This window comes from Rhodotorula paludigena (assembly GCF_050403205.1).
Source record: "Rhodotorula paludigena JCM10292 DNA, Rt_paludigena_JCM10292v1_ctg5, whole genome shotgun sequence".
Lineage (NCBI taxonomy): Eukaryota > Fungi > Basidiomycota > Microbotryomycetes > Sporidiobolales > Sporidiobolaceae > Rhodotorula > Rhodotorula paludigena.
In genome coordinates, this window is record NW_027481453.1 from 423,679 (window position 1) to 438,927 (window position 15,249).

Genomic DNA, 15,249 nt, shown 5'->3' on the forward strand with positions numbered 1-15,249 from the left:
GAGGGCACGAGCGCGGCTCGACAGCGAAAGCGCCTTCTCCTCCACGGCGCCGCTTCTCTTGCACTCCGACGGTGCTCGTGCTCGGGCGGTCAAGCGGAATGCTGGTATGATGTTGCAGCCACTGTACAGAGATGCGAAGGATGCGAATACGAAGCAAGTCTCCCTCTAACGACAGCAAAACAACGACTTCCTCTGTGTCTCGTCCCTCGCTCAGGCCGCCGTACAACTGCCCACGGCGGGATACTCGAGCGGCAAGCGCATCGCCATGCTCACGAGCGAGAAGAAGAGCGGGCCCTTGCGGTCCCACTCCTCGCCGTCCTTGAACAGGAACGCCTCGCGCACCTTGACGAGGTTGGCCTGGAGCTCGGCCAGCTGCGCGGGCGTGTACGCCGACAGGACCTCCTCGACGCGGTGCGCGTCGGCTTCGGGAATCGTGACCGAGAAGCGAGAGTAGTCGAGGATGTCCTGGAACGGGAACAGGTTGCGGTCGACGATGAAGGCGGGAATGCACCCGGCGTAGATCGCCTCGAAAGTCCTCGTCGTCCTGCGGGGGTCGGATCCGAGTCAGCTCCAGCGGAAAGATCAGCGTGAACTGGAGGTTGACGCACCAGGCGGGGATGCCCCGGGGAAGCAAGCAGAACTTGCTCGCATTGAGCGTGCCGAGGTACCGTTGCCCGGGCGAGAACTGCTGGTACAGGATGGCGCTCTCGGCGTCCTGACCAGTCCGCCCGCACCCAATCTTGGTGCGTGCGATGGCGCCGAACCCGCGCACGCCGCCGGCGAAGAAGGCGAGGTGCTTGCGCTTGTCGACGGGCGCGACGTCGGCGGGCGTCTTGAACGTGTCGAAGAGCGCCTTGGTGTGCTTGGTGACGGCGGGCACGACGACGTCGCGGTCGGCCTTGACGCAGCGCGTGTTGTAGTCGCCGTTGACCTGCCACGCGACGGCCTGGTCCATCGGCGAGGGCGGCGAGTGGCCGAGCACGTCCTCGAGGCGTGGCCACCAACCCGTGCACGAACCAAAGTCGTGCGTGAAAGGGACGACGATGCGGTCGCCGGTGATCTGCGGCGCCGAAGCGATGCGCGTCTCGGCGTACCCCACCGTGTCGGCGAGCTTCTTGAACGTGTTCTCTTGCAGGTAGTTGTAGTAGCAGCCCTGCGAACGGGACGGTGTCAGAAAAGGGGACTTTCTCGCGCGCGGACTGCGGGCGCACCTGGAAGTACGGGACGAGCACGAATTCGGCTTCCTCGAGCGAGACGGTGCGATTCCGCAGTGCCTCGATGAGGTAGTGGTCGCCCATGAACGGCAACGGCGACTTGTCGAGGTCGTAGCACGCGGCCGATTTGAGGTGGTTGTCGATCGAGTCGGGCAGCGAGACAACATGCCCCTTCGGAAGCTTGTCGACGCCGAGGTTGAACGCGTCGCGCGCGCCGGGGAGGATCAACGCGTCCCAGGGGATGGCGGCCACGCGGTTGGCGAGCGACTGCTCGGCGATGGCGGGCGCAGCGGGCGCAGGGAACGACGACTTGTCGGTGTAGGCGACGGCGGGGAAGGGCCCGCCTGCGCGCGAGTCGCCGCAGCGGTCGCGCGTGCACTTGCAGTCGTCAGTCGCGATGCAGGGGATGGGCGCGGTGCAGTCGATCGAGCACGTCGACTGGTCCTTGGCGGTCCAGCCCATGGCGTCGGCGTACTTGGGCTCGCACAGCGCGGCAGACGACGACGACGAGGTCTTGAAGCGCTGCTGGAGCTTGAGAATGCGGTCGTGCTCGTGGCGGAGGTCCTGGCAGCGCTTCACCGAGAGCGTCGACTCGGACAGGGTCGTGCGGCCGTCTTCGGAGGGGAAGGTGACCTGCGAAGTGAGGAGCGGGTCCTCCTTGAAAAAGTCCCACACGTCGCGCCGACGGTCCGTCGCGGGGCAGCAGATCGGGTTGAACTTCCACAGGAGGGCGTGGGCGTCCTCGCTCGTCGGCTGAAACAGGAGCGACTTGCGCTGCGAGTTTTGGTCGCGGAACGTGAGGCGGCGCTTGGGCTCCTCGCCCTCGGGCACGCCCTCGGTCGGCGGGAGCGTGAGCGAGAAGCTGCGCGCGTCGCGCTGGACAAAGTCGACCGTGTACCACTCGGCGATCATGTGCGCGCCGTCGCGCGAGATCTCGGCAAACTCGCCGCCGTCGACCGTGTCGGCCCACATGACGATTTCGCTCTCGCCCGCGACGAGCTTGCCGTCGTCGCCGACGACGGGGCAACGCATCTGAATGTCGACTTTGCCCTCGAGGCCGCGCTCGGCAAAGATCTCGACGCCGCGCACGCCCTCCTTGTACGGGACGGCGGGCACGATGGCGAGGGGCTCGTCGTGCTTGCCCTCGATGCCCTGCGAGCACCCGAGCGTGTGGTACGCGCCCTCGATGAGAGTGAGGATCTGGACGTTGCACCCGCTCATGGCGAGGAGGCCCTCCTCGAGGACAGCCTGCGACGGCGGCGACGAGCACGCGACATTGATCTTGGCCGAGAGGTGCGTCATCTGCAGTCGCAGGGTGGACGAGATGTAGGCGCGCAGCGCCGTCTGCACCGAGATGCTCGGCGAGAACCCGAGCACCTTGTTGGCCGTCTTGCGGTGCGTCGTCTCGCTCACGTGGAACCGCCCGTCCGAGGCCGACGCGACGGGCTCGCGCGACTGCTCGACGACCGCGAAGGGCGAGCTCGACTGGATGAGGCCGATCGCGGTCCGCGCGAGGTCCTCGAGCGGCGAGATGCGCGAACCCGTTCCCATTTGTGGCGGCCCGACCACCTCGACCTCGCTGACGAAGCCGAGGAGGCGGAGGTAGTCCTTGGTCGAGGCGAGATCGAGCATGCGTGCGCTCTGGATGACGGCGCGAGATGCGTCATCGATCGAGAGGAACGGCTCAGACTGCGTCGTCGAGGTGTAGACGGTTATGGGGAGGTTGCCGAGTGCCGATTGGACGACATGCGGGACCGGGTCAAAGCGGGGCGAGAAGGGATCGCCGATGATGGAGAAGGCAGAGGGAAGCTGGAGGAGGAGCGAGTGGAGCGGGTGCTTGGTCGTGAAGGCTTTGAGGGCGACTTCGGGCGCGCGGACAGACAGCGTCGAAGCGTTTCCGTTGTGCGCGATCGCAGCCTGTTGTCGAGCGCAGTCAGTAACGTGGTTTGCGAGTCAGGGCAAAGGCAGCGCACCTCGTCCCAGCGGTCCGCTCGCCGCGGCACGACAACCCAAGGGCGATCAGCGACGGTCGCGCGCGCGCCCTGCTTCGTCGGCGCCTTATCCTCCCCCTTGCGCTCGATCGCCGCAAGGATGGCCTTCATGCCGGCCTCCTCGACGTTGCGGCAGTCGCTCGGGTTGAGGCGGCACGCGGCGGGGCTGTACGCGGCGAGGTGCACGATGCCCGTCACGGGCGGGATGACGGTCGTCGTCGTCGCGTGGCCTTTCTGCTTCTGCTTACCGGGCGCCGCCTCGCCGTGGAGGAGCGCCGCGGCCTGCTGGTTGCCCGCAACGTGCGTCACGGTCGAGCCCGTCGGGTCGAGCAGCGTGCGCACGAGGTCGCCGTCGCGCACGTCGCCGACGACGATGCGCAGCTTGCCCTGCTTGTCGAACGAGTCGACCGAGCGCTCGGACGCCGAGAAGGCCTGCGTGCGCGGGTCGGTGCCCTTGATCTTGCTCGCGCCGGGCTTGTCAAACGGCGCCGACTGGAGCAGAAAGTTGAGCTCCGAAGTGCGGTCTGTCGTGTCGAGGACCGTAACGAGCACGTCCTGCTCCCACGTCTGCGGCTCGTCGCTCGCGCCGCCACCGTTACCGCTTGCGAGGCCGTACTCGTCGAAGCGCGCCGCTGCGGCGCTCGCGCCGTTGAGGAGCAGATCGCGCACGACGGCCTTGCCGAGAGAGCCGAAGCCGCCTGTGACGAGGATGTGTCGTCGTTGGCGCGACGTGATTGCGTCTGACGACTCGTCTTCTGCCGGGGTCGACGAGGACGATCCGGCGCCGTGCCCAAGGACCCGAGTCGAGGTGAGCTTGAGCTTGTCGTACGATGTCCGCGTGTCATAGTATGCCGGGCCTGGTGACGGATTGGACGCCATGACGAGCTGTAGAAGGGCGCAGAAGAAGGCGGTAAGTGCAAAGGTCACCGGATGGGGGAAGAGCGGGACGCGGGAGACGAGCGGGAGCGCGGCCGACGCACCTCGTACAAGCTGCCGAGCTTGTCGCCCTTTGCGCCGTACCCGGTGATCATGCCTACGCCCTCCCTGAGCCTGCCGAGCCCTGCGCCGACGCGCCCTCGCACGCCCTCTTCCCACGAAGCATAGTGGTCGAGTCCGAGGCGCTCGCCCCACCCGGGCCCTGCCTCGAGTGCGTCGAGCTGCGCAGAGTCGTAGTAGGGCCCGGGGGCGGGTTCGGGGCTGGAAAAGGACGCGAGGAAGTGGAGGACGAAGAGGGCGGCGAGCGCGAAGGCGCCGAGGCGCACGAGGCTCGACACGCGCACGGCCATGGCGGGCGCGGGTGGTGGGCGGCGTGCTTAGACGCAAGCGAGTGTACGTCCCCTCGCACGGGCTGCGCGTCTCTGGTGGGCGGGCCGAGGGCGAGTTGCTCGACGTGTGCTCGACGCGTTGCGCGCGGAGGAGCCGAGAGCGCGAGAGAGCGGAGGGGCAAAGGAGCGTGCGTGCGGCCTGCGCGGGTAGGACGGGCTCGAGCTGGTGCAGCTGCACGCGCTGGGCAGACTCTGCACGCGGCTGTGCGAGTGCGCGGCGGACGACAGGCGACGAGACGGACGCGCCGAGCAACGCGCCCTCTCTCCGATCGAGCACCCTCGCGCGCACAGGGGGCCACAACACAGAGCAAAGACGACAGTTTCATTCGCTAAGGAAGTACACTACTGGGCAGTCACGCGAATTCACTCCGGCGCAGAGTCAAGACAGGCGAGGTGAGGCGAGGCGAGGTGCCGGAATCCGGGAAGCCGCTCAGAGCTTGCCCGAGTTGTGGCCACAGCTCTTGCACGTGCACGACGAGCCGCACTTGCAGTCCTCCTTCGACGAGCACGCGCACGTCTCGGTGCTGTCAGGTGGGCGTGGGTCGCCGAGCAGAGCGTGCACATCGAGCAAACCAGTCAAAATCGACGAGACGGATCGAGACGTAGAGGGGTGCAATCAGGTCAGTTACGCCCGAACGAACCATCAAGGAGCGACGCGCTCGCAGCCCAGCAGGCTTGAGACGCGCCGCTGCGCCTGCGCTCCCCCGAACGGAAGCCAAAAATGCAGGAGTGCCAGGAGGAACCGCCGACGCACCCCTCCGAGTCCTTAGCGACGCAGTTGCACGCCTCGCGCTTGGCCTTGCCGCCGTCGCACTTGGCGCAGGCGCACGTGTTGGGCGGGCACTGCAGAAATGGTGGAAATCGCGGCGCGAAGGGTCACGGCGAAAATGGCGCAGGTCAGACTCCGATAGCAGCGGTCTCCGCGACACCCTCTGAGGCGCAGGTCTTGCGAGCGCCCACGGAAGGATGTGCGCATCGAAGAGTTGCAGGACCGCGACAGCACCACGAGAAGACACGCACGTTGCACGAGCCGACCGAGGAGCAGTTGCTGCGGGATGCAGACCAAACGTCAGCTCATTCACGCTGGGCAGAGCAGTGGTAGGGGTGCAGCGTACCAGGTGGTCATCTTGTTGATCTTGGAAGAGTGCTTGAGCTGCTTGTGAGGGACGGTGGCGAGTGCGCGATTATTCGAGGCAGGCGGTGGGGGCGGGAGCGGGAAGGGGCGGAGGAAGACGGCGAGCGGTGCAGGGGAGATCAGCGGTGTGCAATGCTGACTTTGAGCAGGACCAGGGCGCACAAGAGGTGATCGAGTGAGCGAGAGGGTGAGGAGGGAGCGAAAGGAGCGGTCAGGCGGGAAGCGATGAGGTCAAGCGGCCCACTCGCATCGACAGGCTGGTGCACTGAGCAGTCACAGAGGTGTGTGAAGCAGTGAGAAGGTCTCTGAAAGTACTGTCAGTCTCCCTGCGAGCAATTGTGGCGACTCTGGTCCGACTTGGATCGGGAGCCGCCGAAGCAGAGTCTCGCGCTCTTTCACCTCGCGCGTGCGAGGGCGAGCGAGCCACGCTAGAAGCCACGTAGAGCGTCACTGATCCGCTGCATGGTCGCCCCGGCGCACACCGACCCTCCGCCGTCTTCCAGCCCCTCCCTCTCGCCTCGCACCGCGGCGCCCTCGCTGCCCGCCGCCCAGCAGCCCGCACCGCCAGCCGACGCAGGCCAGCAGTCCTCGCCGTTCGGTCTCGGCCTCTCTTTCGACGGGCAGGCCGCGCCCCCAGCTGCTCAGGAAGAGGCGCACCACCCCTCGACCTCGTCACCCCAAGACGCTCCCGAAGGCGCAGCAGGCAGCCTTCCCGCTCTCCAGAGCCGCAGGGCACACTTCACCGAGAGCCCGCCTGCGACGCGCACCATCAGCCCCGCCCCTGCCCGCCGCGGGTCGTACCAGGCCGCGACCATCCCGCACACTCCGCGCCCTTCGTCGTCCCGCCGCAACTCGCACGCTCCCCAGGGCGCAGACTCGGTCGAGCCTCCGCCGCCGACACTCAGCCAGACCCACTCGGACCTGCGCACCCTCCTCAAGTCGTTCCTCCTCCTCGTCCCCTCGTCCATCCGCCGCCTGCGCTTCCTCATCCCCTCGCCCCTGCGCTTCTTCGCGCGCTTCATCATCCGCTACACCTCCATGTTCCTCCACGCCCGCGGCGCTCTCGGGAGCAACATTCTCTACGATGTCGTCGCGCACATGTGGCGCGTCGTCATCGACATCTTCTTCCGCGAGATCCGCTCGCGCGGCGCGTGGAAGATCCCCCGCCCGAGCGAAGGCCCCGTCATCTTTGTCGTCGGCCCGCACCACAACCAGGTCCGTCGCGCGCTCGCACTTCCGCCCGCCCGTCCGGTCTTCCCGCTGACTTGCCGTGTCTACAGTTCCTCGACCCGCTGCTTCTGATGAGCGAGGTCAAGCGCGAGAGCGGGCGAAGGATCAGCTTCCTGGCAGCAGCAAAGAGTATGGAGCGAGCATTCGTCGGCTTGGCATCCAGGTTGATGCAGAGCAGTGCGTCTCTTCGTCTCTCGTTCCACCTGATCCTTCGACCCGCTCATCTCCGACCCGCCCGCAGTCCCTGTCGCGCGCGCACAAGACTATGCGTTCGCCGGCCAGGGCACCGTCACGCTGTCCGAGTCGGGCCCATGCGTCCTCGTCGGGCGCGGAACCCAGTTCAAGAAGGACTTTGGCACGCCGCGCTCGCAGATCCTCCTCCCGCGCAGCCTCGGCAGCTCGACCGCCGAGGTCGTCGAGGTCCTGAGTGACACCGAACTGCGCCTGAAGAAGGAGTTCAACAAGAAGGCGTCCGAGGGGATCAAGCAGAAGGGCGAGGAGGGCGTCGCGTTCAAGGTGGGTGGCCTTTCCGCATTCCGATTCATCAAAATGTGCTGACAAATATGATCGCCCGTACAGGTCCTCCCGCACGTGGACCAGTCGAGCATGTACTCGGCCGTGTACAAGAAGCTGACGGACGGCGGCTGCATCGGCATCTTCCCCGAGGGCGGCTCGCACGACCGCACCGACCTGCTCCCACTCAAAGCGGGCGTGTCGATCATGGCGCTCGGCGCGCTCTCGGCGCACCCCGAGCTGCGCCTCCAGATCGTCCCCGTCGGCCTGAGCTACTTCCACCCGCACAAGTTCCGCTCGCGCGCCGTCGTTGAGTTTGGCACGCCGATCGAGATCCCGCGCGAGCTCGTCGCCGAGTTTGAGAAGGGCGGAGACGACAAGAAGAAGGCGATCGGGGATGTCATGGAGCTCGTCGTCGACGGACTTAAGAGTGTCACGGTTCGCGCGCCCGACTACGAGACGCTCATGGTGAGTCGCGCTTCGCCACGCTCATCGCGAACGTCTGCTTACGGTTTCACCCGCAGCTCGTGCAAGCCGCGCGCCGCCTGTACCGCCCGCCCGGGCAGAGCCTCACGCTCGGGCAGATTGTCGAGCTCAACAAGCGGTTCATCGTCGGGTACGAGGTGTACAAGGACGACCCGCGCATCAAGGAGCTCGAGCGCAAGGTGCGCGAGTACAACACGCTCCTGCGCTACATGGGCCTCAAGGACCACCAGGTCGACCGCGTCGGCCGCCCGCGCTGGCGCTCATTCGCCCTTTTGTGCTACCGTCTCGGACTCCTCAGCGTGTGGGGCGTCCTCGCCCTCCCCGGCGTCATCCTCAACTCGCCCATCTTCATCGCGGCAAAGATCATCTCGCGCAAGAAGGCAAAGGGTGCGTGACACTTTGGCCGGATCTTAACCGCCCTCCCGCTTACACCCACCCCGCACGTTCTGCAGAGGCGCTCGCCGCTTCCTCCGTCAAGATTGCCGGCCGCGACGTCCTCGCCACCTGGAAGGTCCTCGTCGCACTCGCAGGCGCCCCTTCCCTCTACACTGTCTACGCCATCAACGCCGTCGTCCTCGCGCACAAGCTCGCCCTTCCGTTCAAGTACAAGCTTTGGGCGCCCTTTGCCACGTTCGCGGGCCTTCCCGTCATCGGGGTCGCGGCGCTTCGGTTCGGCGAGGTCGGCATGGACGTGTACAAGTGAGCTGTCGTCGTCCTCCCGCCCAAACAGACCGACACTGATTATAGGATTTCCAGGTCCATGCGCCCGCTCCTCCTGTCGCTCATCCCCGGCAAGGAGCCCGAGCTTCTGCGCCTGCGGGCAAAGCGGCAGTCGCTCGCCGCCGAGCTCAACGAGCTCGTCGACGAGCTTGCGCCCACCGTCTTCGAGGACTTTGACAAGAACCGCATCGTGCCGTCTTCGGCGTCGACGCAGCGGCGCGACTCGGCGCAGGGCAAGTTCCTCTCGCACCCGCTGTCATGGGTCGACGAGCTCTTCTTCGGCCAAGCCTGGAGCGCGAGCATGGCGCACCCGCAGGACCGCCGCATCGCGGCCAACGGCAGCGCGTCGAGCGGCGGGCCGGGCACGCCCGCGCCCGGGCGCATCCCGAGCGTTGCCGACGGCGAGATGAGCGACGCCGACGGCGGATTCACAGACGGGCACGGGCTCTCGAGCGGATACGTGAGCGGGTACACGACCGAGGAGGCGCCCGACTACGACGAGGTCATCCACATCCTCAATCGCGAGCAGGGGCATCCGGACTCGCCCGCGCAGGGCCAGTCGCCGCTGCCGCTCCGCCCCTCGCTCAGCCGCCGCAACTCGCGCCAAAAATCGCGCAGCAACCTCGCGGCGCTCAGCCCCGTCGCGCCTACTGCCGGCCTCGCGAGTGCCTCGGGCGTCGAGGGCGGCGCGTCGGGATCGGCGGCGAGGCAGCGCAAGCCGGCGCAGGAGGGCGGGGAGGAGTAGACTCGGGAAGATGGGCGCGCTCGCTGCACGGAGGAGGGTGGGGTTTTCGGGTACATGCCGCTTCTCCGTCGTAATTTCTGGCTGTAGATTGTTGGGTCTCGAGTGGTCCTCTCTTGCTGCTGTCTAGGCTCATCCTCTCCTCCGTCGTCTTTCCCCAGCGTCGTGCGTGCCCCTCCGTCGCAACTAGCTGTGGTCATTCTTCCGCTTGTCGCTGCTGCTGCTGCTGAGAGAACCCCTTGTCTCGCGCTTGCACTCCACGCCGGCCTCGGTGACGCAGCCCCACCTTGGTTCGGCTCGCCTTCTTTCGGCTTTCCCTCGCACCGGCTCTTTCTCGCTCGTCTCATCTTGCCAAACCATGCCCGCCGAGTACAAGCTCATCTACCACGCGGGCATCCCTGGCCGCGGCGAGGTGCGTCCGATCATCCCCCGCTCCCCACCTCGCTGGAATGGGCCGCTTCGTTTCACAACTCACGCCAGAGCGGCTTGCCTGCAGTTTGCTCGTCTGTTCTTCGAGGCGACTGGCACGCCATACGAGGACACGGCACTCACCGTCGGGCAGGATGGTGTCAAGCCGCTCTTTGACGGTTCCTTCGAGCACAGCGGTGTGTCCGGATGCTTGCTTGCAAAGCACGCGTGCCAGGCAGACTCAATAGACCTGTCTGCCCAGGATCTGAAACGGCGAGCTGATGGCAGTCGCCCGCAGACAAGAACCCTCTTCCGTTCGCACCTCCCGCTCTCCAGCACGGCGAGGTCGTCATCTCGCAGACGCCCAACATCCTTCTCTACCTCGCGACGCACATCGCCGCACCCATCGACCTCGAGGCCGGCGGGGAGGAGGGCGAACCCGCGAGCAAGAAGACCAAGGCATCGCCGCTCTCGGTCGACGACCCGGCACTCTTCCACGCCCTTGGGTTCACCCTCACCATTCTCGACCTGAACAACGAGGTGCGTCGTCGCTTTCTCAGTTAGAGCCAACGTACGGAACGCGAGTGCTGACGCTGCAGTCCTTCCATTTCGCCAAAGACGCACGACTCGCACCATCCTGTTGCAGTATGCGACTACTACGAGGACCAGAAGAACGAAGCGATCCGTCGGGCGACCGACTTCCGCAAGAACCGCGTCCCCAAGTTCTTCAAGCATTTCGAGGACAACCTGCAGCGCAACTCGAAGGGCGGCTTCCTCCTCGACAGCGGTCCCTCGTTCGCCGATCTCGCGCTCTTCCAGGTCGTCGACGGCCTCAAGTTCGCGTTCCCCAAGCTCCTTGCCAAGCTCGAGCCGCAGTACCCCAAGCTGTTCGAGCTATACGAGACGGTCAAGGACGCGCCGCGGATCAAGGCGTACCTCGAGTCCGACCGCAGGCAAAAGTACTCCATGGGCGTCTTCCGTCGCTACGAAGAACTCGACGAGCAGGACTGAATAGGCCTAGAGCACGCGAGACGTCTGAAAATGAATGCGAAGTGCCCCCGTCTTTGCTCAGCTCGAGCAGAGCGAGAGTATTCGTGGGATTCCTTCAGGCATCGTGACGTGCACCTCTTGCTTGCGATGAATGCTCTGCGAAGAGCAGGCAGTGCCACGTGCAAAGAGGGAGAGACGAAGTCATCCTCGTCGTCTCGTCCGACTTCCGCGCGCGCATAAAAGGGCGGCCTCGTCGCTCTTCCTCTTCTCCTTCCTTCCACTCACTCGACGCCAGTCCCTCGCACACATAGTGCAAGTACACAGTCAAAGCCTCGAGCACCACCACCAGCAAGATGTCGGCCTTCCCGCTCTCGCTTCTCTCCTCGCCCATTTCGACCACGGCGCTCTCGCTCGTCGTCGCGACCGCAGAGTATGCTCATCCTCCTCAGATGGTGAGTCTACATTCGATTTGTGAAGTCAACCCCGCACTGACCAGCTTTGGCGCCTGTAGACGCGCATCTCGCACTCCTTCCCATTTCGCCTGACTCCGTCGGCAGCGCTCGCCCCGGCCTACGGTGCCTCTGCGCCCGCCGTGATGGCAAGTGGGCCTGTGAACATGATCGAAGTGGTCCCGGAAGAGTCCCTTCCGCCATCGCCTGTCGGCGAAGACGCTTCGCTTTTCACGGCCTCGGCCGACTCGCTCTTCTCGAACACCGAAGTACCGTCGACCGCCGCGACGAGTCCCGGCCGCTCTGAGGACTGGCAGTCGTTCGACACGTCCAAGCATTTTGTCTTCGGCCAGGTCAACCGCCCTTCCTCGGACAACGCTTTCACTTCGTTCGACTTTGTCTTGCCCAACTCGACTGCCGGACACGTCGACACTTCGCCTGAGCCCTCCAGCGCCCTCACGCTCCTCTTTGCCGAAGTTTCGGCCAGTTCGGCTACCGCGGTCGTCTCGAAGCTTGCCCACGGTGTCGACCTCGTCGCCAACCTCCCGCTTCCGCCCGTCCAGTTCGTCGCGCCACGCCCGATTCCCTCTCGTACGCCCGGCAGCATTGTTTTGCTCGACACGGAGGGCGACCTGTACGACCCGCCGTCAATCTCGCTCAACATCCTCGACGACTCGCAGCTCCTCTCGAGCAAGCCTCCGCCGCCCGCCATCGTCCCCCTCTTCCACCCCAAGCCGGTCTACCCCGCAGGCAACAACCTCCCGACCTGGATTGATGAAGACTTCGACGCCGCCATCGAGGCGCCCAAGCGTGCGGCCAAGATCAGGGGATCCGTCAAGTCGCTTCCGTTCAAGTTGTCGCACAAGCGCGAGTGCATCAAGCCCGCGACGCTTCCGACTCCCGAATGGCTACGTGCCGACTTTTTCGCGGGCCTTTAGACCAAGCTACGAACAAGCATAATCGGCCCCGCCCGTGGCAAGGTGATTTTTGACTGCCCCACGTCTCGACTAAGTACTCCTGCCTGTATAGCATCTTGTTCGGGTCGTATCGTTCATAGACTCTCAGACGCTCCTGTTGTTGTGGCCGTGCCGTCCATGCGCAGTCCTTCATCCGCTCTCTCTGCACTCGACTCTCACATTAACCGAGCTCCGGACACGAGCTTCTAGAAAAGACCCGCCTTGGTAAGCACCGACGCTGCAATCATGTGCTGAGAGTGCGGGAGCGTGTGCTATACCAGGTCGCGGCCGTGCGCGCCTCACCTCGTTGACCTTCGCAAACGGCTTCGACAGTCGGTCACCCCGTCACGAAGGCGCCGCCTGTCGCGCTGGCCGACCTGCTGCCTCGCCGCTGGCACTGTGCGCGCTAACTGTGCGTCTCACCTCGTCAAGCGACCTCCTCACCCCCTCGCCCCAGTCCCCGTCCTGCTCACTCGCCTCCCTCCTCTCCCCCGTGCTCCTGCCCGGCAGACACCACAGCCGTCCAAGCGGTCTGACCTCCGGTCGCGGCTGCACGATGCGCTTGAGCGCGCTCGACGGGCCGAGCGGCGCTGCCGCCGAACTCTGCGGCGCGTTTGGGTCGCGCAGCGTGCGCGGCGAGACAAGCTGCCAGTCTGGGTCGGCTTCGTCGTTCTTGGTAGCGTAGAGGTCGGAAGGGGCCGCTTGTGCAGAGGGCGGAGAGGAGCACATGACGCAGTGCGACGAGGACGGGTGCGAGGAGGACGAGGCGAAGCGTACGCCGCAAGCGCGGGTGGGTTCGACAGCAGCGGGTGTCGCGAGTTCGCTCTCTTGTAGTGGAGTACTCGTCGCGGGCTCGACGAGTGAAGTGGACTGCCGGTTCCGTCGCCAACGACGCAGACTGAAGATGCTGCTCGACGATGGGGAGCGGGCGAGTGGAGCGGCAGTCCAAGGTTGAAGGACTGCGGTGCCGAGATACTCTGACGAGTCTGGCGAGGAAGGGATAGACGGGATGACCGAGGGCGCGACGGAAGATGCGGGCGTAGCGGGCGAGCTTGTGTTTGAGGCGCAAGCGTCCAGACGGGTGAGCGACGCGGAAGGCGATGCTGCGGTCCGACAGGTAAGCGCAGTCTCGATAGGCTGCCAGTCGGCGCACCTGCCAGACGGTCCATCCATAGCAAGAATGCGCCGTCCTCAGCCTGACCTGCGAAGTCGGAGCAGCGTCAACGCGCGTGTCGCGCAACGAGAGTCGACAGCGGGGCGTACTGAGTTCTTCGATCTGTCCGAGTGTATAGGTCGAGTACCGCAGGCTTCTTGACGGCGAGCCATCGCCTCCTCTGCTCCGCCTCGGTGCCGTCGCGTCGTGCGCGTCTGTAACGACGAGCCGGAAGCGCTCGTCCTTTGCGACAGTCGAAGCTGCTGTCTCCGGGTCGCGTTCCACGCTCGTCATTCCCTGTCCGCCTTCCGAACCAAGTCCGACCTCGCTCGGTGCGACTGACGAACGGTTGTCTGGGCTGGGAGCGAGGAGCACGCTCGCGCTCTGGCTGACAGGAAGCTCGCCCGGCGCGACGAGCTGCACGCCGTGCACGAGCGGAGCCGAGATGGAGCGACTCCACGGAGGCGTGTCGGGCGGGAAATTGGACGACGAGGAAGCGGGCGAGTCGCTGGACGGAGACGACGAGCGCGAGCGAGGCAGACGCGGGAGCTGCAGCGAAGGCATCCCTGCTACCTGACAGGGCGCTGCATTCGTAGTCCAGAAGCAAGCACGGTTTAGAAGGGGGGCAAGCGGAAAGAGACGGACAGGAGACGCGGGCGGCGGACGAATGGGTCCGAGTGTCTGTGCTTGTCCTGCAGCGTTCTACTTAAACTTGTGCAAACCCCCTGCGCAGCACATACTCCATCCGTTTGGCCACAAACGCCGGCAGCGCGACTCCGCCCTTCTCGCCGCCGAGGAACCCGGCAATCCGCGCCGTCCCCATCGCGACGCCTGCGACGAGCCCGACCCACGCAGCCTGCCACTCCCGTCCGCCAGTCACCTTGCGCACGCGCGACCCCTTCTGTCCCGGGTAGCGGCGCGCCGGGCGGAGCGACCGCGGCGATGTCGGGTCGAGGAGGATGCGCCAACCGACGAGGCCGTGGTACGTTGCGAGCGCGGTGAGGGCGGCGTAGGATGCGGCCGAGCCGAGGCGGAGGATGAGCGAGTCGTGGTTGAGCGCGAGGGACGTGAACGAGTAGTTGAAAAAGCTCGGCGAGAGCGACAGGGTCGGCGGGAGGGGCGAGGCGGGGAGGAGACGGTGCATCCATGCGTGGTGCAGGACGAGCGGCGCGAGGAGGTATCCCGTGCGCTGATGCACGTTGGGCACGGGGAAGAGTGGCGCAGTCGATGCGGGCACGGCGGCAGGGACAACGAGCTCTTCGTCGGCCGTCGTCGTTGCAACGAGTTCCGCCTCGAGCTCGTCGACCTCGTCTGCGACCAGGTCCTTCTCAAGCTCCGTCGCCTTCGAAAGTCCCGGAAGCTCGTCCTCTGCGCCGTTTGAGAGACTCGCGAGCTCCCTCGCGCGCCGCTTGACCTCCTCGCGGCGCACCTTGCGCCGCTCGACGCGCTCGGCGACCTTGACCCACCGCAGCGCGATGCCCGCGAGGACGTGCGCCGTCAAGCTGCCCCAGACGAGGACAGGCTCGGTCCACTCGCCCTGGTACACCTCGCGCCCGACGAGGAGGATCCCGTTGGCGCGGTTCTCGGCCGACGAGAGGTACTTTGGGCGGCTGGGGAGGAGAGCCGAGAGCGGAGCGGTGAGGTGCACGACGGCAAAGACGCTGAACGAGACGGCGCTCGCGTTCTGTACGAGGCGGAGTGCCGGCTGCACGGTCGAGATGAGGCGGAGCAGGGGAGGTGGGGGCAGCGATGCAGCCGCAGGCGGCGCTCTGCTCGTCGTAGAAGGCATCCTGGGCGTGCACAGTAAGCCCACAAGCACCTGCCGGCAAGACAAATGGGCGAAGAGGTTGGAAGAGGTGCCAGACCAACCTCGTCCTCCTCGTTGGCCGGCGATAGCGACGAGACTATCAGCGAAAGGGGTTTCCCGAGACCAGCAT

The 15,249-nt window shown here is 65.8% G+C and overlaps 6 protein-coding genes across 6 annotated transcripts; 3 read left to right on the top strand and 3 right to left on the bottom strand.

The window, feature by feature from the left end:
• Positions 1–210: 210 nt before the first annotated feature.
• JCM10292_007543 (uncharacterized protein) lies at positions 211–4,491 on the bottom strand (the record flags this gene model as incomplete). The annotated part of the gene is made up of 5 exons (XM_076646632.1): positions 211–544; positions 609–1,153; positions 1,212–3,131; positions 3,188–4,090; positions 4,186–4,491. 5 exons carry the CDS (start codon positions 4,489–4,491, stop codon positions 211–213), a joined length of 4,008 nt encoding a protein of 1,335 aa, XP_076507874.1.
• Positions 4,492–6,127: 1,636 nt separating this feature from the next.
• Positions 6,128–9,359, top strand: JCM10292_007544 (uncharacterized protein; the record flags this gene model as incomplete). The annotated part of the gene is made up of 7 exons (XM_076646633.1): positions 6,128–6,880; positions 6,946–7,072; positions 7,137–7,411; positions 7,475–7,876; positions 7,933–8,281; positions 8,347–8,593; positions 8,651–9,359. 7 exons carry the CDS (start codon positions 6,128–6,130, stop codon positions 9,357–9,359), a joined length of 2,862 nt encoding a protein of 953 aa, XP_076507875.1.
• A 355-nt stretch (positions 9,360–9,714) lies between these two features.
• JCM10292_007545 (glutathione S-transferase) lies at positions 9,715–10,775 on the top strand (the record flags this gene model as incomplete). Its single annotated transcript, XM_076646634.1, has 4 exons — positions 9,715–9,768; positions 9,853–9,961; positions 10,063–10,304; positions 10,383–10,775. 4 exons carry the CDS (start codon positions 9,715–9,717, stop codon positions 10,773–10,775), a joined length of 798 nt encoding a protein of 265 aa, XP_076507876.1.
• A 332-nt stretch (positions 10,776–11,107) lies between these two features.
• JCM10292_007546 (uncharacterized protein) lies at positions 11,108–12,141 on the top strand (the record flags this gene model as incomplete). Its single annotated transcript, XM_076646635.1, has 2 exons — positions 11,108–11,206; positions 11,266–12,141. 2 exons carry the CDS (start codon positions 11,108–11,110, stop codon positions 12,139–12,141), a joined length of 975 nt encoding a protein of 324 aa, XP_076507877.1.
• Positions 12,142–12,365: 224 nt separating this feature from the next.
• JCM10292_007547 (uncharacterized protein) lies at positions 12,366–12,888 on the bottom strand (the record flags this gene model as incomplete). The annotated part of the gene is made up of 2 exons (XM_076646636.1): positions 12,366–12,410; positions 12,697–12,888. The coding sequence occupies 2 exons, from the start codon at positions 12,886–12,888 to the stop codon at positions 12,366–12,368; spliced, it is 237 nt and encodes a 78-aa protein (XP_076507878.1).
• Positions 12,889–14,018: 1,130 nt separating this feature from the next.
• Positions 14,019–15,101, bottom strand: JCM10292_007548 (uncharacterized protein; the record flags this gene model as incomplete). The annotated part of the gene is made up of 1 exon (XM_076646637.1): positions 14,019–15,101. One exon carries the CDS (start codon positions 15,099–15,101, stop codon positions 14,019–14,021), a length of 1,083 nt encoding a protein of 360 aa, XP_076507879.1.
• Between the last annotated feature and the right edge of the window lie 148 nt (positions 15,102–15,249).